Source organism: Urocitellus parryii, chromosome 8, assembly GCF_045843805.1.
Source record: "Urocitellus parryii isolate mUroPar1 chromosome 8, mUroPar1.hap1, whole genome shotgun sequence".
Taxonomy (NCBI): Eukaryota; Metazoa; Chordata; class Mammalia; order Rodentia; family Sciuridae; genus Urocitellus; species Urocitellus parryii.
In genome coordinates, this window is record NC_135538.1 from 5053090 (window position 1) to 5077492 (window position 24403).

At 45.4% G+C, this 24403-nt stretch overlaps 1 protein-coding gene across 1 annotated transcript in view; it reads right to left on the minus strand.

The window, feature by feature from the left end:
• Nucleotides 1-915: 915 nt before the first annotated feature.
• Nucleotides 916-24403, minus strand: part of Pacrg (parkin coregulated) — a 469717-nt gene continuing 446229 nt past the window's right edge. The window contains exon 5 of the mRNA XM_026393151.2: nucleotides 916-1076. Within this exon, the coding sequence (XP_026248936.1) occupies nucleotides 916-1076 (161 nt within the window). The remainder of the gene's footprint in view (nucleotides 1077-24403) is intronic.

Genomic DNA, 24403 nt, shown 5'->3' on the forward strand with positions numbered 1-24403 from the left:
CTGCCCGTGGCGTGATGAGAGCCATGCCACCAGCAGGAGGAAGCCAAGGCAGAGTTGCCTGGGGGAGACCCGACGGGGGCCATCATGAAGATGCGTGTGGGCTGTTTTCAGGAATGATGAAAAGCCCACAACCAACTGCCGGCCGCCTTCTCAGCAGCAGGCCAGGTCCTGAGATGCGGTGCATGACACGGTGCACCAGGATCCGGCCTTGCTTTCCGTTTCAAACCCTGTTGGCAAAGTTACGCTTCACGCATCATCCTGACCCCAGCCCCTCCCCAGCTTCCCCACCTGCACCCAGATGTAGACTGGAAAGGCCTCGGAGCCCAGATCACCAGCAGGCTAGAAGCATTAATTACGTCTATAGCTGAGGTTATAACGGGCTGCAAAAATCTCCTGCTGTAATTGTAATATAGATTCAACACTTTTATTGAATGTCAAAGCACATTATTCTGCACAGCTGCTAGAGAGGCAGCCTGAACTGATGCTTCTCTTCCATGACAAACACCTATTAAGCAGTCAGCACAAACTCTTCCCTTACAGCCTCTGACATCACCCTCAGGGCAGGCGGACACTGCACAGCAATTGCTGAATTGCGTATGAAAATTATAGTTTTATTGTCTACACAAGTGAAGGTTTAACTCCAACTCCTGCCTCCATCTGAGCTGTATAAAGAAGCAATTCTTCTCCTAGAACAAATAAGCACAGTACACTATTGTAATCTAAGAAACAGGCACTATTTATGTATCGGAAAGCCTTGCTCTCAATAGGGCGAACAGTCCAGTGGCCCATGAGCCACTATTCTAGCAGCTGTAGAAAGAAAGCGTAGAAGTCACTAGTAATGAGATGCTAAAAGCGGCAGAGACAGAGGACCGCGGCCCCCGGGAAGCCTGGCTCTCAGGCAAGCTGCTCCCACCGTCAGTTCAGCAAGCACGACTCGTAGGTGGGGACCATGTACTTGATGTTGATGAAAGCGTCTTCCCCTCCGTAGCGCTCGAAGGCTTCCAGCGTCTCCTGGATCAGGTCCCCGATGTTCTCTCTCTTCTGCTGGCTGTAGTCGATGCCATCCCCAGAGTTAACTGGTCATGCAAACACACAAAGAGGCTGGTTATTCCCGTGTGGCTCCCCAAAGTCCTACCCACCAGTCTAGACCCTTCCTCTGAATGGTGACTAGGAGAACCAAAGAGTTAACATTTCTATGTGACTATGCTGAGATTCAGAAATAGTGACAACTAATCAAAAGTACCCAAACCTCGCATGGAGCTGATGGAAAATGATTTAACATTAAAAAACAATGGAGTAAACGAAAGTGAGTTAATCACAGGTTCAAGACCTGCCGCAAGCCTGGGGGGGGGCTCCTTCTCTGACGTGGCACCGACTCTTCTCCTGGGCCTGGAGTTCTGAGTCTCACAGCATGCTGCATTTAGAAGGCCCAGGTATTGGTCCCTGGGATTAAAAGGGGTGTACTTTGGAAGGAGAGGCCTAGCCCATCCTGTGCTTTGCAGCTTTTGCCCACAGGAGAGCTTTCCCTCCTGTGAGCACAGGTTCAGCGTTGGGTGATCTGCCATCATTCCCACCACTCGGGATGGAGGGACGGGAGGGAAGTGCTCTCCAAGCCAGTGGCTACTCCTGAATGACCACTGACCCTCTGAATGACAGCTCTGGGTTATGGCTTCAAGGGGGGTTTTGGCTGCTGCTGGTTTTGGAACCTCTGGGTCCAAGGGGGCAGGCCACCCACAGTGGGTGCCCGAAGGCCTGAGCCCAGCCCAGCCATGCAATGCCCAGATGTGACCCCTGCGGCTGCCTTCCAGATGCTCTAGGAGAGGAAGTGCTGGGGCAGCGTGGAAGGCCCCATAACCTGCATCTGAGACCCTCGAGCTACTCTGCAAACTCGGGCCATTTGGAAGCCAGACTCCTGACAGCACCCAGCCTGTGAGGTGTCTGGAGGAATTGCTGAGACTGTGGGAGTCCAACAGAACGCCCCCTTCGCTCCCATCCACACCACCAAACCCCCACGTTTTCCTCTCTACACCTGCACGCCTTCTGTGGCATTCGGCTCCAGAGGCCAGTGGTCAGTGTGCCCCTGCAAAGGTGCACGGGTTGCCCCCTCCTCTGCGAGGGCCAGGAGCCAGGCCAGGATGCCACTGCAGGGGACTGCCACGCAACCCGAGGAAGCGCGCGTCACCAGGAGGACTCGGCTCCTTCCTATCTCAGATACAGCCTTACAACGTGTATCTAGTTCCAATGTAAAAAGAGCAGGTGGAGGGGTGTCTTGGCTGATGCACAGGGAGGGAGTGGCCATCTTGGTCCGTCTCTCTTGGTGGAGGGCAAGGCAGGCGGAAACGCTACTGATTTCCAAAAAGAAACGTAGTGTGAGGCAGACAACTGTGGAGCATTTTCATTTTTCATAAAACACTTAAATGGTTTATAAAACCGTTTGTAACTAGGTGCCCTTTTCTTTCTCACGGCGGAAGCCACCCCGTCATCACATGAGAGCTAAGGTAAAGTCTGATCCACAGAGAGGCCAGTCATGCCCGAATGCAGAGGACCTATGACCTCAGAATAAGATTTAGAATACAGAACAGACAAGAAATGATATTTTTGAACAGAAAGGCCTTGCCCTGTAGGTTTTTGTGAAAAAAAAAACAAACAACAAAAAAAAAAACAACAAAGATAACACTTTTTATAAACAAAAACACAGATAAATGCACATTTAGAAAATACGTGCTTTTTACAGAGATTGAGGAGAGGGCTGCGGTGAGGTGTGGCGCCCCAGGGCAGGCACCTCAGGAGGAAGTGGCGTTTGGCTTCTTTGGTTACAGGTGGGAGAAGAGCTGCTCAGCAGGAGAGCCCTGGCCACTGAGACCTACAGAGGAGAGGAAGGAGACCCCTGCACAGGGAGACGGCAATGGAAAGACACCTCGGCATTCCAGGATGCCGGGGAAATGGGAAGAATGCCCCAGGGGGTCTTTGGCTGCTCTTGGGGTCCCTCCTCCTCCCTAATCCCAGTCCTGATGAGCTCCTGCTCATGGTCTCTGAGTTCTTAGGGAGAGGGAGGCTCCACCGAGGTTTGTGGAGGACAGAGGAGCCCAGGCACCCCGAGGGCACGTGGGAAACACTGCCCGAGGAGGCCGAGCTGGGACGGCCTTGATCCCGCTTGGTATGGACAAAGATACATACATTAATCACTAATAAATGTGCCTTTTGTTGGCATATTAGTCAAAAGGTCAAGAACTGAATAGATCACGGGATAGACATATTTTCCCAGTGGGAGCCGGGGGTTTGGAAAGTCTGCACACAATGGAAATCTTAACACACCCTGTTGTTTCCCTGTCCGCCAGAAAGTAGCAACGACAAGCAACACTTTATTTCATATTCTTACTTCGAAAAAAATATCTAACTGTAGGAGTAAGTAAACTATGTAGCTTTTTTGTTCCTCAGCAGTGCATAAACCAAATGATAAAAGGACAGTACAAAAGTTGCTTGTTCAAAAAGTGAGTTGGAGTTAAAATACTTGGCGGTTGCAGAATGTGTATCACTGGGGCAGAAAAAAGACCACAGAGAGACAGCAGGCCCCTCATTTTGTATGCCTCAGTGATGACACTGCACAGTTCAGTGTTAAACTCTGTTGCGAGGCAGGTGAGTAATGGGATCTTCATTTCAAAACTGCGATACTGTCAGTTTCTTCGAGAACTTGAAATTGAGGTGATTAGTTTGAGCTCACCATTTTAAATACACATGACGCTGTTGGAAAATATGTTTGTGAAAATAGGACACTTTTTAAAAAAGCCAACCAGATGGTTATTTACAATTGTCAATTCTGATTAGGAAGGTGACATTTCAATTTAGGAAGCTAGGAGTCTATTTTATGTTCAGCAGCTAGAAAGATATGTTGATGATGGAAAAGATATGTTTTATTTATAGCCGAACGAATAAGGCTATAGCAAGGGTTTAAACCAGATTTTGTGCTTCCACCAGGATGATATGCAGACAGAGAAGACAAGGGTCTCAGGGCCTGTTCTTGTAGGTAGAAGGCATGAACCGCCACCAGGTTAGAAGTTACTTTAAATGCAGTTATCACTCTGAATGTTGAATTTCCTGTGCTGTTTAAGCATTGCGTTGAAGCATTAAAAATATGCAAACTCTTTGTCTATCTAAACCTTTTTGACCTGTCCTAACCTGGATGCTTCTGTCTCTGAAGCCTTTTGGGTCAGAAGGAGGATGTGTGTGTCCTAGCCCTATCCTCTGACGGCATGCTCCTGGTGCATAACCCAGCTCAGGCCTGCCAAGTGACCATCGTGACACCTTGTCCCAAGGACCACCACAGGGGGCTCTTACATAAGCTGTGTTCACATTTCACCAAGTTATCTGAGGCTTGGTGGATGCAGGCCAGCTGCAGATGGGGATCATGTAGGATTTGGGTGAATATTGTAGCCTCTGGAAGCCTCATTCTTTTCCTTTCTTATTTGCTATTTCAGGAAAAGGAGAAAAAACAAAGGCAAGGGAAGCGAAGCCAGAAAGAAGGACAATATGGTGGCCAGAGCAGCCTTCCCAAGCCAGGGCCAGTCCCTGGCGTAGAAGCATTTCTTCTGGGTGGAGAGCCTGGCCATGGCGGTGACTGTGACTGCGGTCACACATGCTCTCTGCAGACTGGGTGCTCTGCTGGGCCTTGCCCCTGCGGCCTGCATCTCCCTTGGTGCTTGGCTCGCCACTGGGACCTGTGCCTGGGGAGAACTCTGACCCATTTGTTTTAGCCTGACGCTGGAGCCTCTTATCTCCGAGACAGGAAAAGCAGTAAATAACATGTGGACGGCCCTGGGAGGCTCAGGGACAGCGTAAATCAAATTTGGACTTTTCTGACTCTGGTGCTTTTTGGAAAGATACTCTTATATGGCAAACGTATAGATATTCTTATGAATAGTAATACACATGCACTTATTTGGAAATGAAAGCCTTATTGAAGTTATTGGAAACACACATGAAACAATTAAATGCTAACTTCAAATTGCTCACACAAAATACCTGAGGTGGTGTTCATTTCATACCAAGCAGATGAAGTAATTTATGAAATCTATTTGTACTTTCTGACATTAGCTAAGAAAATAAACAGGCCTGATCTCAGGAAGGAAGCACTTCCGTTCATGTTGACAATGCCCTGGGGGAGGTGGCAGCATGGCTCTGGAGAGGGCCAAGCCCACACGGCGGGGAGGCAGGTCCTGAGTGGGCAGGGCTCTCCCGTCTGTCCCCTCCACACAGGTTTAAAGGAAATACCACTGGGAACTGAGAACCCCTGCATGGACAAGGAACGGCAGGGACAACTTGGGCACCCTACTGGTGTGGTCACCCTCTTCCCTCGCCAAGCCTCTGAGTGCTGCTCTGTAAGGTAAACCGCCAAGCCCAATAACCAAAGAAGGCCCACGTTGCCTCCTAAGGACACAATAGCATTTCACATAACCAGAGAAATTAGGAAAGCCTCGGAGGAGTGAGAGGGTGAGTCAGCAGACAGCTGCTCCGTGGCCTGGGGCAGCGCACCCAAGGGGGATCCAGCCCTCCAGCCGGGCTTTGAAGTTAACTGCTGCTCAGGCACAAGGCTTGCGACACTCTCTTGGCCTCTGCCTTCCTCTGGCCACCTGTGGGCAGTGGGGGTTGTCACACGTAGGCTCTTTGCACACAGAACTTGAAAGTGAGTCTAGGCTGGGTCCAGGTGGAAGCTGTTCTTCCTGGAGAGCTTCATCATCGTGCAGCAGACTGCTGAAGTACCTTTGCCATGCCACCTTCCGGGGCGTCTGGCGCACCCGGTGGCTGATCAAACTCTGGTGCGCGGTGCTTGCCCCTTGGGGCTGGGTGAGCTCAGTGCAGCAGGGTGGAGAGGAATTAAGAAAGACCAAGGGAAGAGGCACAAGCACTTCTTCTTGGACCAGAAAGGTCATTTTTCAGATTTCAGATTCTAGACTAAGAAACACCAAGCCTCCGAAGCCCGACTGGAGGACTTTCCCTTGAGACCTGACGGCACTAGTCGCAGCTGACGCTGCCTCCTTCCCTATTGGATCATGGTGATGACATGGGGCAGAGCAAGTGAGTCCCGGGGCCCAGGTCTCGGCAGGTATGTGCAGGAGAAACCTACTGCAGACATCGCACGGAACCAAATTGCAGATTCTCTGCTGGGTGATTCAAGTGAGTTTTCTCTTTGCATTTGGTGATTAGCAGATTGAGGTGGCCAGAACAGCAATTCCCTGATTGTTCTAACTGATATTTAAACATATACATCTGTTTTCATGCAGTAAAAACTTTTTAAGAAGTAAAAAATTTTTAAGAAGATAATTCTTGCCATTTAAAAAAGATGTCATTAAAAAGATAACACAATGTTTGTGAGGTCAGAAATGGCTACTTTAGTTTTTTCCTTTTAATTTGAATTAATAAAAGAGGAAAAGAAGATCCTGGCTATGTTTTGTCTTTTAAGCTATCTTCAGTTCCAATACCATAAAGGGCTGACATTTGTTTAAGCAGAAATAGCTGTTTATTTGGAGTGAGCTTGGATTCAGTTTCCTTTGTAGAAACATGTTTGCCTGTTCTAGAATAAAGCTCATGGATTTTCTTCCAGGAAGCTTGGGTGATCACGGGGAACGCAGCTGTGAACCCCACTCTGGCCTTTTCTGGAGGTGAGAGGATGGAGAGGAGAGGACAAGGCGGGGCATGGAATCTAGGACAGAACTCGTTTTTCTACATTGAGTATAAGAAGAAGGCTTTGGGGAAAATGTTATGAGGTTATCTGCTTTTAGAAACCTAAAGAAATCACTTTCTTTATTTAGTTTTGCTGTTGCTTTGAGGGAACTGACCCTTTCCCCTCTCAATCTCAACACGTCACCCCACTGGGAATTCTGGGTGTTTCTGTCTTGGGGTCATGCTTAGCCACTGCTTCCTTGGCTGACTCCAGATCCCTCTTGGAAACTGAAGGTCTTCAGGGCATACCCTGAAGGATGACTGGACAATGGTTATTTCCAAAGTCTTGGTTCATGTATGTATGAATCAGAGTTGGAATGGTTTTGCAACCCCCAAACTTATAATAACCACAGCATCTGGCCTGCTAGAGATGCCCAGGGGCTTAAATACTTCAAATCTCCTCAGATCTTGTTGACATTAATGAAATTCACAAGATTTCCTTCCTCTGAAGATGAAAGCTTTGAAGCAAGTCCTTGGTTCCCAGCTGGGCATCCCCCCCACCCCCGCCCTCTCTTTGACACCAAAGCTGGGGACTAAAGCAAGAGGCCGCTGAGCCACCACCTCTGGGAGGGCTCCAGGAGGCATCTCACCTCCTGAGTGGTTTCATCCATCACTTGTGGGACTGAAGATACCATGGGTCTTGGGCCAACTGCCAATTCAATACCTAAACTTCACTGAGATGGACCATGATGAGCGCTCAACAACTGTCATTTTCCAACTGCAGCTTAGGTTTGTTTCTAAGAGGTCAGTGGGAACATTGGAGAACACTGGTACAGTGGAAAGGACACTCGACTTAAGAATGACTGGGAAGAGAGGTTTCCAGTGACTCAGGAGCTGTTCTTCAGTGGGCAGGTTGCTTCCCGCCTCTGAACTGGAGTCCCTGCCTTTGTCTAGGAAGGGACTGAATTTTGGGTGATCCTGTGCCTCCTCATCCTAACATTACCTTCTATAATATCAACAGAACTTTGGAACAAGCCCCTGGAAATGACGGCTATTCAATGGGTGCCTTGTATTTCAACTGGAAATATGATCAAAAAGCAACTGGATAATTCTTAAAAGTTCAAATTCAAGTTCTAAGAAAACCCAAAAGGACCTGATGTTTATAAAATTAATTGTAGTTAAGAAAGAGAGCACTGTTAAAAATTCACGTTATTTGTTGACACACTGCCAAATGTTATTGCATTCTGCAATTTCAGTAAGTTGGTGTGGAATTTTCATTCCTTAGGCTAATGTGTGGGCTGTTTTTTTTTTTTTTTTCACATGTTCAACTGACAATGATTTGCCCAGTTCGATTCTTATTTGATGAAGGACTATTTTGACTTGAACTTTATACTGAGAAAACAAGAGGTCTCACCAATAATCCTTACACAGCATAAATACAATGACCTAGTCAGTCATCAATGAACTGAGAAGGAGTCAAGTTTATGAAGCGCAAACTTATCTCTCGTTTTGTTGGCCAACATGACTCAATGAGCAGATTGTGTCAAAAAAGGATCAGGCCGTTCTAGCTTGTCTGTCCTAAGTGATTTCCCTGTTGACTTATCTCATGAGGGGCAACAACAAGAACACAATGTCGCTTCTGCAGTTAGAATAGCCGTGGGAGCTGAATAACACCGTAGCTCCCCTCCGTGAGAAGGGAACTGATGTTCCTGGGGGTGAAAAGACTTTGACATGAGCAACAGGGACACAGGAATCCTAGAAAAGGAAGTGAGGCAGAACTCCATTCAAGTGTAGGAAGGGTGATGGGAAGGTTTAGAACGAGGGTCCAGGCCCCGTGGGGCTCTCAGGGAAGGACTGTCATCAGCAGAGTTGGGGACAGATGCTGGCACATGGTGCCCTTTTTGTGGCCCGGCAAGGAGACCCTCCTGGGCAGTCCTTGCTGACCCTGGCTTTGGGTTTATGAGTCCATGAGTTGCAGCACCAATCACAGAGGTACCTGTGGGAGGACAGAAATCAGGGCGGACTGGTCTCAAGGAGGTGGCCAGTGCCATAGATGAGTGGTGAACGTGAGGGATTCCAGGGCTCACTTCACACTGGGCTTCTCCATCTCTATGAGCATTTACTAGGATTTATTTGTAGACCTACTATGTGTTAGTTACACAGTTTACAGATGAAGAACTGGCAGAGCTTAAATGCATATGAGAGAGAAAAGCAGCCTGAGGGTCACACAGGGACGTCTTTGCTGCGTCGTGTAGGTTCGAGGGGTGCAGGGCGAACCTGTATCTGCAGGATGGCAGCAATAGGGTGACAAGGGAGAACGTCGGAATATTGAAGTATCTGAACGGTCTTTCTATAGCCTTAGAAACAAAACCAAGGCCCAAATCCAGTCACAGACCAGGGGGAGTTTATGAATTAAATTTCAAGTGTCCCTTCTTTCTGAAGGTTAGGAGGTCTCCGGTTTCCCTTCAGGGCCTTGCTTTTTAGAATTCTCCAACTGTGCTTCATGGATATGATGTTGACGGAGGCCCTGGGACGCCTGCCCCCCACTAGGAAAATGCTGGTAGTAGGTTGTAGCACACGCCCAGGGTTAGAGGATTGGAAGTTCTCTATTTTATTTCATTGATTTTTCAGTGTCTTCCTTAACTTAAAATAGGATTCACCTAGATTTTCCTTAAATTGAGAAAGAAAACTTTTCTTTTCTATAGAGGAAAATCAGATTATCCTATTTACTTCATTAGCAGTCTTTGCTCCAAGAAGATGATGTGGGATTTTTATAGAGCTCTCAGTTAATGTTTAAGTTCTGTCTAATTTAATTTCTTCCATAGCTTACATGGTCATTTTCAGCCAGCCTGAGAAACAGCAAAATAAGCTTCTCTGGTTGAAAAGGAACTACTTATTGCTGCTTTCGGGAGTGATGCAAACCTATTGGAAATCATTTTAAGGACTTCTAGACTGATGCTGGAAGCTGTTTAAGTGAGCAGAATAGCTGCTGTTATCACTGTTTTCCATTTCTAGGAAACAATAATGATGTCAGATACAACCCATTACAGCTTTTTTTCCCCCTGTAATTGAGACACAAAAGTGAAAAACAATTTTTAAAAATTTGGATTTCTAACAAATGTTACCAGCAAACACAGATGACTGTGGAGAAATGCACCTTTCAAATTATCTTTTTTAGAACTTTCACCTATACAGTGAACTCTGACCTCAGGCCTTTGTGCATCTAGCATCTCGACAGGTCGTGGTTGGATTGCTGTAGAAGATGGGCCTGCCCGCAGGCACAGAGCTGCCGAGCAGAAGACCGTAATGGGGTCCGTGTACTCTCCATTTTATTGAAAAAATATAATTAAATAGATAAACCCACTAATTGTGCTTACAACAGAAATGCGCATTGTTCCACGGTTCCATTTGTGCAGATCAGATGGTCACTGTGGTTATTTGGGACATATCTCCGCTTGCCTAAAGGATCTAGTCTTTAAAAATTAAAAAATGAATTTATGGGTGAAGAATTTGAATAGATTTCCAAGCCACTAGCTGGAAATTTTGTAGAGTAGAAATATTTCTCACCAAATGAACTCAATTAATGCAAAAATAATATATTTAATGAACAAATCAAAGCAATCTGCTGTGCTGGACTGAGCTAACTGCTGTAAAAGGGACAGAGTTAAAGTCTTCAAGCCTTTTATGATGGTCTCAGTTTAAAATAACCTTGAAATGTCTTTCAAAGCTCTGACTCTCAACTTTTATCAGCTTCTACAATGGTGAGTTAAATGTGGCAAGAGACAGTCACTTTGCCCCCAAGCGTACCAATGCAGAACACTTGAGCTTGCCTAGCAACATTTTTATGAATGTTTAGGGTTTTGCTAAAGTCTAATCAAAGTTTTGGCTTTACAGTGAGAGAGTGAGAGAGGGAGAGAGAGACATCTAAACGGTGTGGGGAAAAACCTAAATGTGGACATTTAATTTGCCACAGCAGCAAAATCGGGACTGCACAAGAATGGACGCTGAAGTTTGTTGCAAGTGCTGATAGTGAAATATGCTGACTTTTGATAGTTTTGAATGAAGAGTGTTTATTTGCCCGAGTTACAGTTTTATCTCTTAAAATGCCTCAGTTTAGTGTACCCATTTGCTTTCCTCTGAATCAGGACTTTGCGTAGGTGAGCCGAGATAAAGGCAGCGTGGAAATAAAACCATAGTATCCCCGAGGGTTGAGGAGGTGTCCAAAGGGTGCCCACAGGCTTCCGTTGACCCCAAATGGCCCTGCATCCCAGTGCCAGGCGCCCTCAGCTGCTCCTGAAGTCTCTGATTGAAACAGGAGTGATCATGTGTGCCCCTGAGGACAGGAGCAAGAACAGAAGGAGGATGTATGCTGTGTTTTAGCTCTGTCGCCTGCTGTTGATAAATTCTGACAATGGTAACTGTACTTGCTATTTTACCAACACCATCGCTCCTAGATAACTGTAGATCATCCATGATTCCACCCTCCTCTGGGATGGGACAAGGACGGCCACCTGAACACCAGCAAGGGAGCTTTTTGCTTCATTGTTTAATACAAAGGGCTCATTGGGGCGCCTCCCAGAAGGGGCAGGGCTGTGAAAGCTGGGCTGCCGTGTCCTCAGGTGGCGCAGTCTACAGAGCAGCGTCACGGATCTGCCACGGACACGGTGCCCTGCTCTTTGAGACGGACGTCTGTGAGGTTCCACAGTTTCTTTTTCTAGCCTAGACTGAACCTGGGACCCTTTTCAAGATTCTTGGTTGCAGGACTTATCTGAAAACCATTTATGGATAAACTTACACTAAGTCATTTCATTTTCCTCCAGATATAGTTCAGTGTGTTAGTGCCTCAGTGAATGGGGAAGAGAGACTGGTTCTTGTTCTCCCACCACAGTGGTCAGGCTTGGCTGGCCCTGCGGATTTCTCTTGTGCCTTCACAAAGTCCCGATTCTTCTAATTTTAGGAGTACAGTTCATGATTAGCCAGCTCCCTGGATTGCTGGCTGGCTGTGAGAATTGAAATCCTAGCAAACCCACAGGAAAAAGTGGATTTTATTTTTTGCATGCACATCTGACATGTGTGCCTCAAAGCCACCACAAACAAGATCATTATTTTCTGGCATTCCTGAAGGGCTTAATATTAGTGTTTTGAGGAGGATGTCTTATTAGAACTTAATATATGCATCATAAGTCCAGTCTTACACGAGACAAGTAGCTGAGAGAGACAGAGAGAGAATTTAGCAGTCTCATTGCCTGTGTGACCACAGGAGAGAGAGATGCTGGGCAGGAGATGGTGAGAAGACTTGGAGCAATGTCTGGTTCATGTCTTACTCCTGCAGGAGGGGAGAGTCTGGGATTGAGTCACCTAGGAAACTTGCCTTCCTGCTTCTTAAACTACAGCTAAAGTCTCTGTCCCTGCCACCTTCTCTGTGTGGATTCCTTCTTTAGCTTCTCCAAAGCTATGGCCCTAATCCCTTGAGATGGGAGTAGACCTCATAGTTCCTGCCCCGGATCAAATTCCCAAATCTGATTTCTGTAAGGCAACCCAGAGCCTTGAGGAACCTGGGGCGAATGGCCCGGCCAACAAGCACATTTGCTAAGCTTCTGTTAGGTCTTCATTTCCCCATTGGTCTGGACAATGAGTCCCCAGAAGGGTGAGAGAGATCTGGATGGCGCTTGGGCTTGCTCTGGGTCCTTACCTGTTAGCCTTTTGCTGCCTGAGGCCTCTATACAAGGCGATCCACTTAGTCCCTGCCTTTACAAGTACTCTGCATTCAGGAGCTCTTCTATCAATGAGACCTGAGTCCTAGACTTAGAGACCTGGCCTCTGTGGTGGGGCCAGTGGTGGTCACACTTTCAGCTCAGAGAGCAGCTCTGATGGAGGGGATTTCAGGCGTCAAGTAGGCTGTGGGGGGAGGCGTTTGTGGCAAGTCTCCTGGCCTCTGGGATGACACCAGCTCCCTTGCCTACTCTTCTTCTTGCAGGCAGGCCCTGCTGCAGGGAGCTGGGCTGGGGAGAGTGGCTGTTCTGGCCATGCCTGTGAGCTGGGCTGTGGAGAGGCTACTAAGGCAGGCACTAGTGCACTCAGCCTGTGAAGCATGTGAAGCATGGCCTGCCTGGTGCTGCAGGTGCTGCAGGGAGGAAGAGTAGGCATCAGATCTGGTGTTGTCCCAGAGGCCAGGAAGTTGCCTGTCCATTAATACTTCCCACAGCAGACTACCTGGACTCCAGAAACTCCCATCATCCGAGCTGCCTGTCTGAGCTGAAGGTTTCTGTGAAAATGAAATCAAGAGTCTGGACATAGGCCTGTGCCCAGATCAGTGGCTGTGACAAACTGGCTCCCCAGTGTGAGGAGGGGAAGAACGAGGGAGTAGATTCCTGGAGGAACCAGGTTCTAACTTGAACTCAGGTGTCATCCTCTAGCTTCTGCCAAGATTTCAAGAAGAGCAGCTGGGACCTGGTGCTCCAGTAGTGGAGGATGGCACAGGGGACTGAAGCCAGGACTGGGGGGCTTCCCTTCTGGGGGAGGGCTCAGATAATATGTCGGTCAACCAATCACTAGGCAGAGGATGTCGGAATGTAGCTGACCCGCAAGGTCTAGCATGCTGTGGGGTGTGGGAGCAGGTGGTGGGTGGTAAGGTCTTCCCAGGAAAATTAGACTTACCCTGAGACCTGCATGTGCAGAAGGCAGCTGTGTGAGGAGCCGGCCCGGGGGACAGACCGTGCGCAGCAGCAAGCGAAGAGGCCTTGAGGTTGAAACATGTTGTGTTTGGAGTGTGGAGTTTCACTAAGTTATCACATGCATTTTATCAGCCTTGATATACACCAGGCACAGTTGTCATTTGCAATGGCTGTTTAATAACCGTGGGGTGGGAACAGTATGAATGGCTTCACGCTTTTCTCTAGGTTTGTCTACTCCATCCTCATTTGCACAATTTTTGATACGAATGTAATAAACAACCTGGTGATACAGTCTTTTTCTTTACTCATATTATTCCTTGCAACAATTCTCAGAAATGAGGCTATAGCTTCAAAGAATATGAACATATTGTAGTTATTGGTTTACGTTGCCATATTGATTATTCAGAAAGCTTATGCCAACTCATAATTTGCTAGAGGAGTATGAGTGTACCTGTTTTATTGCAGCAGTAGTTGTTATAATAAAGATCTTGTTTGCTAATTCAATGTATAGAAAATGTAACTTTAGGTTGCTTTGGTTGCCATTTTTCTAATTATTGGGAGGGTTAATATTTTTCCATTTTTTTTGTTACTTTTTTTGTTACTTTTGTTACTTTTTTTCTCCTTATGGGATTGATTCTTTCCCATGTTTGGTTTATTTATCTAACTTGGAGTCTTTATATAAAAGACACAGAATCTCATATGATCATCCTGGGAAGCTGGGGAGTGGCAAGAAGAGTTGGATTTCTCTGGTGCACAAGGCGTTGCAGTGTACATGTCTTTTTGACTGATTCAGAAAGCATGGCTTCATACAGAAGCATAATTTCAGAGAGCAAGAAGATGGCCCGAAGGGTCCCTCTAACTCACAGAGGAGCTCAAGTGACCCCAGGCACTACTCTGGGAATTGAGGGAGCAGAGAGTTTGTGTTAAGCAATGAGGAAGAAATTGTGTAATCAATCAATAATTTGGAGTAATTAACTCCAGAATGAGGAACATTCATAGAGAATTAGTTTTCAAAAGACTTCCTTTGCCTCTTCCCTTCTGACTGTCCACCACATATCAGTTTACTTCCCAGGCTACCCTGTGAAGGAAGGGCCAAGCTCAGGGTCAACCAGACCAAGCTGACCTCAGAACTGACACCATTGGGCTGGGCTTTCCATTCAAGAGGGGCCTTAAATCTAGATTTGGGGGTTATCTTCAAATTGGATTTGTCTTCAAATGTGGCCATAGATAAAAATCACTGTTATTTTGGTTTGTGTGGCTAAATACAAACACTCAGTATGCACTGCAGTTGAGTTAATCTCGTGTGGGCATTCCTACATTCTGGCATTCTAGTGTATGAGAGCCTTAAAAGGTGAAAGTGACCTGGGACTATCTCTCTTGACCTTGAGGAAGGCCGGGAGGCAGATAGATAAGACACAGCTCAGTAGGTCCTGGGAGACCAACCTGGAGGTGTGCACGAGCTGAGGCTGAGCATTGGTTCTCACTGAAGGTTAAAAGACCAGTAGCAGTGGAAACTGAAGTCTGCTATTTATCTTCAGGCCAGGGCCAGTGCAGACAGCTGCAACTTGAACCTCCTCATAAACCCGTGCCAATGACCTTAACCATGACCTCAGGTCGCAGCAGCACTTCAGTGGGTGCACTGATATCCCTTTTAGCATCAAAGAAGCATGGTTGTGTCAATTTGTTTTGAGGCCTGGTAAAGAATTTGTCTACCCTATTAAGTGAATAATAGGAGAAAAACTGTCTTTACATATTCTTACTTCAACTTAACTAATGTAACAAAGCTTTAGAGCAGGAAGAAAGTTACAGAAGATACAGAGAGCAAGTTTTAAGGTTGTAAACCAACACTCCAGAAGTCTTACATTTCTGAAAGGTATTAAGCCCTTGCAAAGTCAGATTGATAATTGACATATTCATTCAATTAATTAAGGTAAATATACTTATTTGGAGAAATTGCTTAGTACGTGTGATCTTTACTTCAGAATTATCAGTGTATTTCTTTCATGGTTTTTCCACTTCCCTTTATGTTGCTAATTGCCTGTTAGAAGATATAAATTAAGAACATACACACTGTTTACAGAAATCACTGTGAAGCATTTAAAGGGACATTTTTCCTATTGAAAAGCCACTAGCAGGTCTAATTATTGCCCTCTCTAAAATACCAAGGTATAATAAATGCTGAGAGACATCACCAGCTGCATGTGTTAGCTCATGCTCCCATCTTTGGACCAGGACAGAGTCAGCCAGGAAACTGTTTATTCATCCTATAAGGAACTGCATGATTAGGACCTCAAACATTACCAATGTAAAAAGACTGATGGCGAATAAAACTACTCAGAGCACCAAAATCTGTGAATCCTGTTGTAATTGTTTTCTGCTCAACAGAACTAAATTGACTGATTTTTTAATTGGTTCTATTAGTCTCTTTAAAAACCTGGCAGCTGTAAAATGGCAAATTAGAAGTTTCATAAAGGAATAGACTTTGGGTCCCATAATTCCTGCAGGATGAAAATGGATTCCACACCTCTCCTAAGGGGCTGGGGTTTGAAAGGCAGGTGCTCCAGAGAGCCAGCTGTGGCGGCCTGGGCAGGGCTGTGTCTGGCTCCAGATGAAATGGGGAGCAGTGCTCACCTGCTTTGTTAAGGAAACCTTTCTGATTATTAAAAGGGGGGGCACAGGGCCTCAGGGCATAGCACATGGCCCTCTGGAAGAGCAAGCGAATGATGAGGATGATAAAGATGAGGTGAAGATGCTCACAGATTCCCAGGTGCCTCAGGGAGACCATGCGTGGGGCTTGCGTGGAATCACACATGTCCAGTAGCTGGTGTGTACTAGTAAGTGCGATGCTAGTGTTGGCTAGTACTGGGATTCCGGTAAGAAGGTTAGTATCTGTGCTCCTCACCATGGAGCCTAAGAGTCAGAGAACTGACCCCCACACGACCATTACAGGACATGTGGGGAGCTGTGGTCTCTTTCACTTCCCTAGGGGGTCGGTTGAAGGAGCTCACAGTGTGCTCACTAAAATTCCCTGTCACCCATCTACAGAGGGGCAGATGGTCAGAGGTGGGATCTGACCTCAGATCTGCCTGAAGCAGAGCCCCAGCTATTTCCTCTCAGGTCAGAGGGTCAAATCCAGGTGACCAGAATGTCCCCAGGGGGGACCCTGTAACCACTCCAGGAGGCTGGTGCTCCCTAATCTCCATGCATTATTTATTCTTAAACATACTGTGCTCCACGTCATTCTTCCTTCTGTATCCAAGAAAGACAAAACAGAGCCAGGTGCTTGCCTGTAATTCCAGTGGCTGGGGAGGCTGAGTAACTTCTGGCTAACCAACTTAGCAAGACTGTGTCTCAAAATAAAAACAATAAAAAGGGCCAGTGACATGCCTCAGTGGTTACGTGCACCTGGGTTCAATCCCTGGTACCAAAAAAAAAAAAAAAAAAAAGAGAGTTTTTTAAAAAATTGGAATGCTGTTGTTTAAAAATGTAAGCATGTGGCTTACAACAATAATAAAAAGCAAACATTGTTTTATATTTAACAGACAGAATTGCCCACATTCAACCATGTTTGATCCATAAAAGTGTCAATTTCATATGATTTGACCCAGATTTTAATTCTTACTGTGTATCAGGCACTGGCTAATCATCTAAGCCCATTTACTTGCTGAATCTTAACTCTCATTAACCCCACAGCAATAGTCGCTACATATTTGCAGGTAATGTTTCCCCCAGGTTTACAGGGGCTTGCAGTACAGAAAGGTTAGGTCTGACTGCCAGTAGAAAGTATAAAATAACTGTCCTCATGGGTACTTTGACCAAGAAATTCAGATCTGATGCTCATGGAAATGATGAAATTAAAAACATCATTTAAGAATATTTCTTTACAATAGACAAATTATTCACCTAAATGAAAATTGCTTTCCTTCAAATCCTCTCTCTAAATGTCAGTCATCTATCTATAGCTTTTAAGTTATCTCTGAAACTAATTATTAGTCAATAATTGGAATTATAAGCTACAATTTCGTGTCCTGTGATTTCCAGACTCCAAGTGTAAGGATAGCTATGGTTGCCAGAAATCCGTTGCAAAAGAAAGTGGGAAACCCAAATTTGATTTTTAAAAGCATTTCTTTCCTTTCAAATACTCCCTGGTGGTTCTCCTTTCCATAAGCTGCCATTCTACATTTGGGGAAACTAAGGTCAAAATTGACAACCTGACTTTTATTGACTAATTTTAAATGTAAATTTTGGTGGGTTTTTTTTGTATTTTTCCTTGCTTCTTCATGAAAATAATTTGTTTACAGGTACCATCCTCATGCAGTATAAGATTTTTTCCCCTCACTGCAATATGCTTTAACAGTTTTATAAAAATATTTCTGTAGGGAATACAAAATAATATCATGGTGACATAATTTGTTTTACTGCCATGCAATTTCACACAAACATATATAAAGCATTATTATAGCAGATTAACTTTCTTATATGAGATTAAATTCTCATTAATATATTTTTAATGTTTTATGAAAAATATTTTAACACAAAGAAGTACAATTTCCTCATCAATTCTACTAAAATTGCATTTTTTGTTTTAGATCGTTTTCATTAAGATATCTTCTTTTCCTAAGCAAAAAAAAAAAGTTAATTCATTTTTTTTTCTTAAAGAAATAATTGGGTCATATTCTGTAATTGCTATTGGAGGTTTCAGGCTAGATTGTATCTTGACAAAAATAAAATCTAGGTTGGAAGTGGAAAATCGGAAAGCGCTAGAAGATATTACTAAACTTTATGAAAATATATCAAATATACTGTTAGTATTGTTATTTTTTCCACAGTTATGTTTTTTATATTTATATTGAAAGAATACATGCTTTTTCTTGGCTCCTTGCTTAGTTTCCAAAAATGATAAAAACTACATAAAATAACACTGTAAGCCTGTATTTTGTCTATTAAATTGTTAAACAACACACACACACACACACACACACACACACACACACACACGAGCTGTATCTCCAGCCCTTTTTAATTTTTGAGATAGGGTCTCACTAAATTGCTGAGGCTGGCCTCAAACTTGCCATCCTGCTGCCTAGGCCCCGAGTAGCTGGGATTACAGGTGTGCCACTGTACCTGGCTAAAATGCAATATTTCTGAGTATTTTGGCGTTTTATGAAAAATATTTTAACATAAAGAAGTACAATTCTTAAGGGCTGTGTGAGCTCTCATTGGTGTGTTATCTTGCTATAGCAGGTCTTCGTAATTCCCCAATTCTGGATGTGAAAGTTGTACTTTTAGTTAGGAACCTTCTTCATCTCCTGGACCATGGCAGGCAAGAATGGGAATTTCCACAGGAAGGGTTTGCATGATTCAAGATGGGCCTATCCACAGGCCATGTGCTGCTCAGAAGGCAGCATTGCCTTGGTGTGGGGGCTACTTGGGATCCCTCAGCAGTGAGGACCACAGGCTAAATGCATTGTATGCTTTGACGGTCGATTTGTGTCTGTATTAATTTTGATCAGAACTGAAACAAGGGCCTGCTCTGGCCTTCTACATGTTCCAAACCAGAGAGGTAACTTTGGTGCCCACCCACCTGCCTGCCGGGTGAGTGTGTACGTGCAAGCATCTGCACACACACAGCTCATGTGCAGGCTGGGATGCTGTGACCACTGGAAGGAGGGATGAAGGGCTCTTCCACTGTAGCTGAAATCAGTAGTTCATTATTGATTGTTGTTCATGACCTAAGTGGCATTAAAATCTTCAAAGAATATGATGGTTCATGGGATTTTCGAGAAACTACTTTGAAGAGTTTACAGTGTAAATAAAAGAGGAGTAGTGGGAAGTCTTGCTTGGAACTTAAATAATCCCTTGGTAAACTGGGTTTAAACATTAGCATTGTTCCAGGTTACAGTCAGGATTCATTGGTGTCTGCTAAACAGCCCTGTGAAGATGTGACTGCAGGAACACTCCAATGAGCCTGGTTGGGAGGGAAGAGCCATCTTCTACAGGTGAAAATTTATAGGAAAACCTTTTTGAAGGAATTGCAAATAACAGAATTTTTAATTTATCTGGTTTAGATTGCTCAATATTATTCAAGAGCATTAAGCTAGCCAATGAGAGTGTCTTTGACTCATTCAGTATTTAAAACAAACACTGGCCCCTCTTTAGATTCCTGTAATATCTCCTCCTTCATTCTGCATTGATTATGCTTTATTTTAGTTGTTTCATTAGAAATTTCAGATACTAGATTATGCTACCAAAGAGTTGGGACCTGGCACGTGTACGAATGAGAAGAGATCTGGCCAACCTGCTGCACCCAGTCCCTCACTGTCCGCTGGTCTTTGTTTCCATTCCTAGTACCACCCCATGCTTGTCCAGGCCTCTCCTACTTTCCTTCTCTAGCCTTCAATTCACTCACAATGGCCTCATCCAAACCTCACCCTCCTCCTGCCTTGTGTTTCTCCACGGGGGCTGGTTTCAGGCATTGCTGCCCCTGGGTCTGGTGAGAGCCTCCCACGGCCCAGCCAGCTCCTGACCGCCCCTCCCCTCACAGGAGCACTGGGCTCTGGAGGCAGTTGTCATTATAAGCAAGTGGCAGGGCCCCAGATTCTCAGTTGTCCTTCACCTTCCTTCCTGCTGGGTTTCCTCCCCATCTCTGCTGCTAAAACCGGTGAAGGCTGGTTTATCTGGGAAGCCTCCCTGGTCACACAAGTCAGAGGACATTTTTTCTTTCCTTTAATCATTTATACAGTGTTTATGTTTCTCTGTTGGTCCTTGTTACCAAGTGCCCTCTTTGATAGTTTGCCATGGTTTAGGTGTGGTGAGTGTCCTCCGAGTTTCACGGGTTAAAACTTAACCCCACAGTGAGGTATTACTTAGAACACTCAGGAAAGTATTAAGAAGGTAGAAACTTGATCCACATGGTGTTCAGAGGTGACACTTTGGGGAGGTGATTAGGGTACAGAAGGGCATCAAGGAAGAGCCCCTTGACTGAATCCTGGTGGCTTTGTAAGAACACACACACACACACACACACACACACACACACACACACACACCAGCTCCTGCTCATGCTTCCTATCAGCAAGGCCACCATCCGATGTGCTGCCTTGACCCTGAACCTCCAGAACCGTGAAGCAGAATAAACTTCTTTTAAACAGTAGCCTGCCTAAGTGTTTGGCCGTAGGAACCCAAACAGACTAATACACAGTGATTGTGAAAATATCTCATTTACAGGAATTAAACTCCCGAAAAATGGGTGCCATCTTTGAGTCCACTATGGCATGCCCCTGAATCCAGTGGGTCCTTGGGTAATGTCTGTGGTGAAGATGAACATGGGGGAGGAACATCGAATGAGGGAAGGGTGTGGCCCGGATGCTTTCATCCCTCTTCCTGGTTGGAGAAGGGTCACATCTGCCAGCAAAAGATCATCAGGTGATGAAGCAAAAACCTGGAAACTATGACCCAGGGAGACGGCGCTGGGCAGATACAAAGCCAGGAACATAGGATTTGAGTTAAAACTAGGTCAGTGCCCCCCAGAGAGGAAATCAGTGTTGGAAGTGGAAACAGTTGTTTGCTTAGGAATCCTTGGATGGGAAGGGAGAGGTCCGCAGAGACAGAGGAGGCCGGGGAGGCCCTGCAGGTGTAGCTGCACTGGCGACACCCCATCTCTTTGCTGGCCGTGGGCTGCATGCTAAGCTCAGGTGTGTCTGTCCTCCCTCGGTGCAGGTCATTACAAACGGCCACTCTGGGAGGCGCTGTCGGAAGCGTACACCATGGAGTTGTGACATGGCAACAGAAACCCTGATGTCATCTGCTGAGAATTTTCAGGTGCTGGGTGTGAACTCTGCTTAAATGTATCATTTCATCCAATCTTTGTGAGGGAACTGTGAGGCAGGTGCTATGCCTGTCATCCTCATTTGTACTTTGGGTGAAATGTTAGAGAAAGAAGCAATTTATCCAGATTTGAATGAATAAGCTGAGGCAGGACCAGGTCTGGCTGTGGAGGCTTTGACAGGCTTTTAGTCCCCCACAGTGGCCAAGTACTCTGGGCGCTGGCCTGCTTCTTCCTGTTGACATCATCTGGCACATTTTTTAAAGGCCAAAGAAGTATCAAGAGCTTTTAGATCTGGGTGCTGATGAACAATTTTGGCCTCTTGGAAAATTCTCCCCTATAAAATATTTTATGAATGTAACCTGAGATGGGCATTCAGTGATTGGTGTGTGTGTGTGTGTGTGTGTGTGTGTGTGTGTGTGTGTGTGTGAAGTGAATTCAGAGTTTCACCGAATCCCTCTAGGTAAGGACTAGTACTGACCCAGGGGCACGTTCAAGGTGGGAGCCCACCTGGCCTCTCCTGCCTCACCCTCTCCTGCCTTGCCCTCTCCTCTGCTGTCTTGACCTGGGCAGCTGAGCTTGACCAGCAGGTCACTCAAAGCTGGCAGCCTTCATTTCCTGGCACCGTGGGGCTGACAGTCTTTCCCTCCTGGACCCTGTGGGTCAGGCAATGCTGCACAGGGAGGGTCCACTCTGGACACACAGATGCTATTTAGACTGGAGCAGAGTTATTTAACAGAATGATGCTGCAGAACTGGATTAACTATAAGCCTTTGTCAACTTTCATTTAATTGTATTTAAATGTAATCTTAAGCATTTTAAAAGCTAAAAATACATATAAAAAGGAATATTGAGAATGCTAATGAAAAAATATTTACAAAAGAAAAACTGACATTAGGTTGGTGTGAGAAATACAATTATTATTATGATAGCTTTAAGTAAAATGCTTTGAGAATACTTAGGGAAAACTGCATAAAGAAAGACAATTTTTAACTAATGAGGTTCCAAGCATCTGATGTCCAGTCAAGAAAGTCAGTAGAGAAAATAAATAGACCCAGGGCTCCAAGCAAACACCAGGGCTGACAGCTGTGATGATCTGGGGCCCAGGGCAGGACTCCGCCTCGGCTCGCCTGGGGCAGAGGCAGCACACAGAGCCCCAAACCTGCTGCCATGGTCTCGCTGATCATTTACGGCCTCCACTCTGGATGCCATGGTCTAGCATTCGGGTAGCACCTGGCTGACCTTGATGCACGTCCTCTCCCATGGAGAGATGGCTTTTATTACTTGGGTTTAACTGTATTGGTCGTAGTCTAGTGATTTTCACTGTGGCAATTCACAGTTAACTCATGAAGGGAATCGTCTGAGTCGAGTCACTCCTAAGGAATTCATAACCCTAATTCCACTGGTATTTCTATTTAGAATGCATTTGGTGATTGTCCTACACCCATGCCCAATACATTGTAGCATTGTATTTTAGATATTACATAAAACTAATTCATGTTCAATATATATTCTGGAAAGGTAACGAAGAAAAGCTCTTCAAAAGCATCAGGTGATAAAAAGTTCTTAATGTATTTTTCTGAGAGAATCAAGAACTGATTCTGTGCTCAAATTTCAGGCAAAGTTTTGCATAAAGTGATTTGTCATTATAAATTTGGCAATATGGAACTTTTGGTTTCATTTTTGGTTGTTGTTCCTATTTACGGGCATGATAACAGCTAAACTCTTTTACCCTCGTTTACGATTTCAAACATAGGAGAATGTTGATGATCACTATGGGTCCTAGAGAGCTTGCCAAGGAATATTCACTTGGTAAACATCAAATCTAACTCTTCTAACAATCCTGCACAACAGAGCTCATTCTCCCTGTTTTACAGATGAGGAAACCAAGGCTGAGACATTGTAGCAGCCTAGGCCAAAATCAGGAAGCTGTGACAGAGGTGGGTGTGTTTGGTTTCTGTCATCCCACTGTTTACCTAAGAATGTCAGCTATAGAACACCAGTGCAAGAGAATCAGAAAAGGAGGGTGTCTCCTTCCCACCCCAGGTTGCCGATTCTCGTGACCAAAAGCCCAGCAGAAGAGTCAGAGGCCAGCATCATGGCCAGCCGGTCAGTACTTTGGAATTTCAAGTACAAGAGATGCAATCACAATTAAGAAAAAGATGCAAGAATCTCAGTGTGATTCTATGATGGGTGGTTATCACAAGCTAAATGACTTTATGAAAAACAAACTCTAAAAAGTGATATAGAATAAGTGTCATTTGAACAACATCTGAGTGCTGTGGAGAAGAGAGAACAGAGCGAGCCTTGAGGCCTTATTTTTTACGTGGTGCTGAGGATCGAACCCAGTGCCTCACGAGTGCTAGACAAGCGCTCTACCACTGAGCCACAACCCCAGGCCTGTTTCCTTAATTTTTAAGAAAACAACAAGGCAGAAGACATGGTTTCTATGATGGTGTCTCCTTTTGAAAATCTTCAGGACACACCAACCTGGCACCAGTCTAGACGCACTGTGCCCTAGTTTCCACTCTATACATCACCCAGGAGCAAGTATATGCTGGGATCCTCGTTCTATGTTAAATGAGTAAAAACATAGTCTCATAGCTCCAGCATGAGAATGATAGGGTTACGCCACAGTTCTAGTGTTCTCCACACAGATGCTTCATTTTAAATGTCAAAAGACCACCTTTATAAACTGCTTGGGCTTGGGTGTTCATTTTAGGTGGTTTTATAAGAGACATTCAGAATTTAGAAGAAGCAGGTAAGAAAGTGAGAGCAGGGAATAAGTCCCAGCGCTGACTCAGGTGTGACCTGCCTCCGAGGCTACTGGGGAGTAGCTGAGGCTGCTCGGGACCTGACTGCCCCCGGGGACCAGTGGCTGCACAGGTGGAGGCTGCTGGGGGGCAGGGTGAAGTCTCCCTGGCTTCATGGTAGGGAGTGGGCCTGGCTCTGTGTGCTGGGAAGGGGGCCATTCCCTTTTATAGGCACAGGAGGCACCAGGGTTTTGAACGGTTGTTTAGACTTCATGAAGTGGAAAGCAGGGGCATGCAGTCCTCTTTAACCTGGAAAGAACAGCAGAAAGGACTGTGAACCTGGCATTGGTTCCTAATTGCTGTGCTTAGGGCTCTTCCTTTTGCAGTATTATATCACTCTGGAAAGTCACTTTCACTCTGAGAGGCCACCAACCAACAAATACAGAAACTTCTAAAAAGTTAGATGCTAACATGCTAACTATTCATGTTCCCTC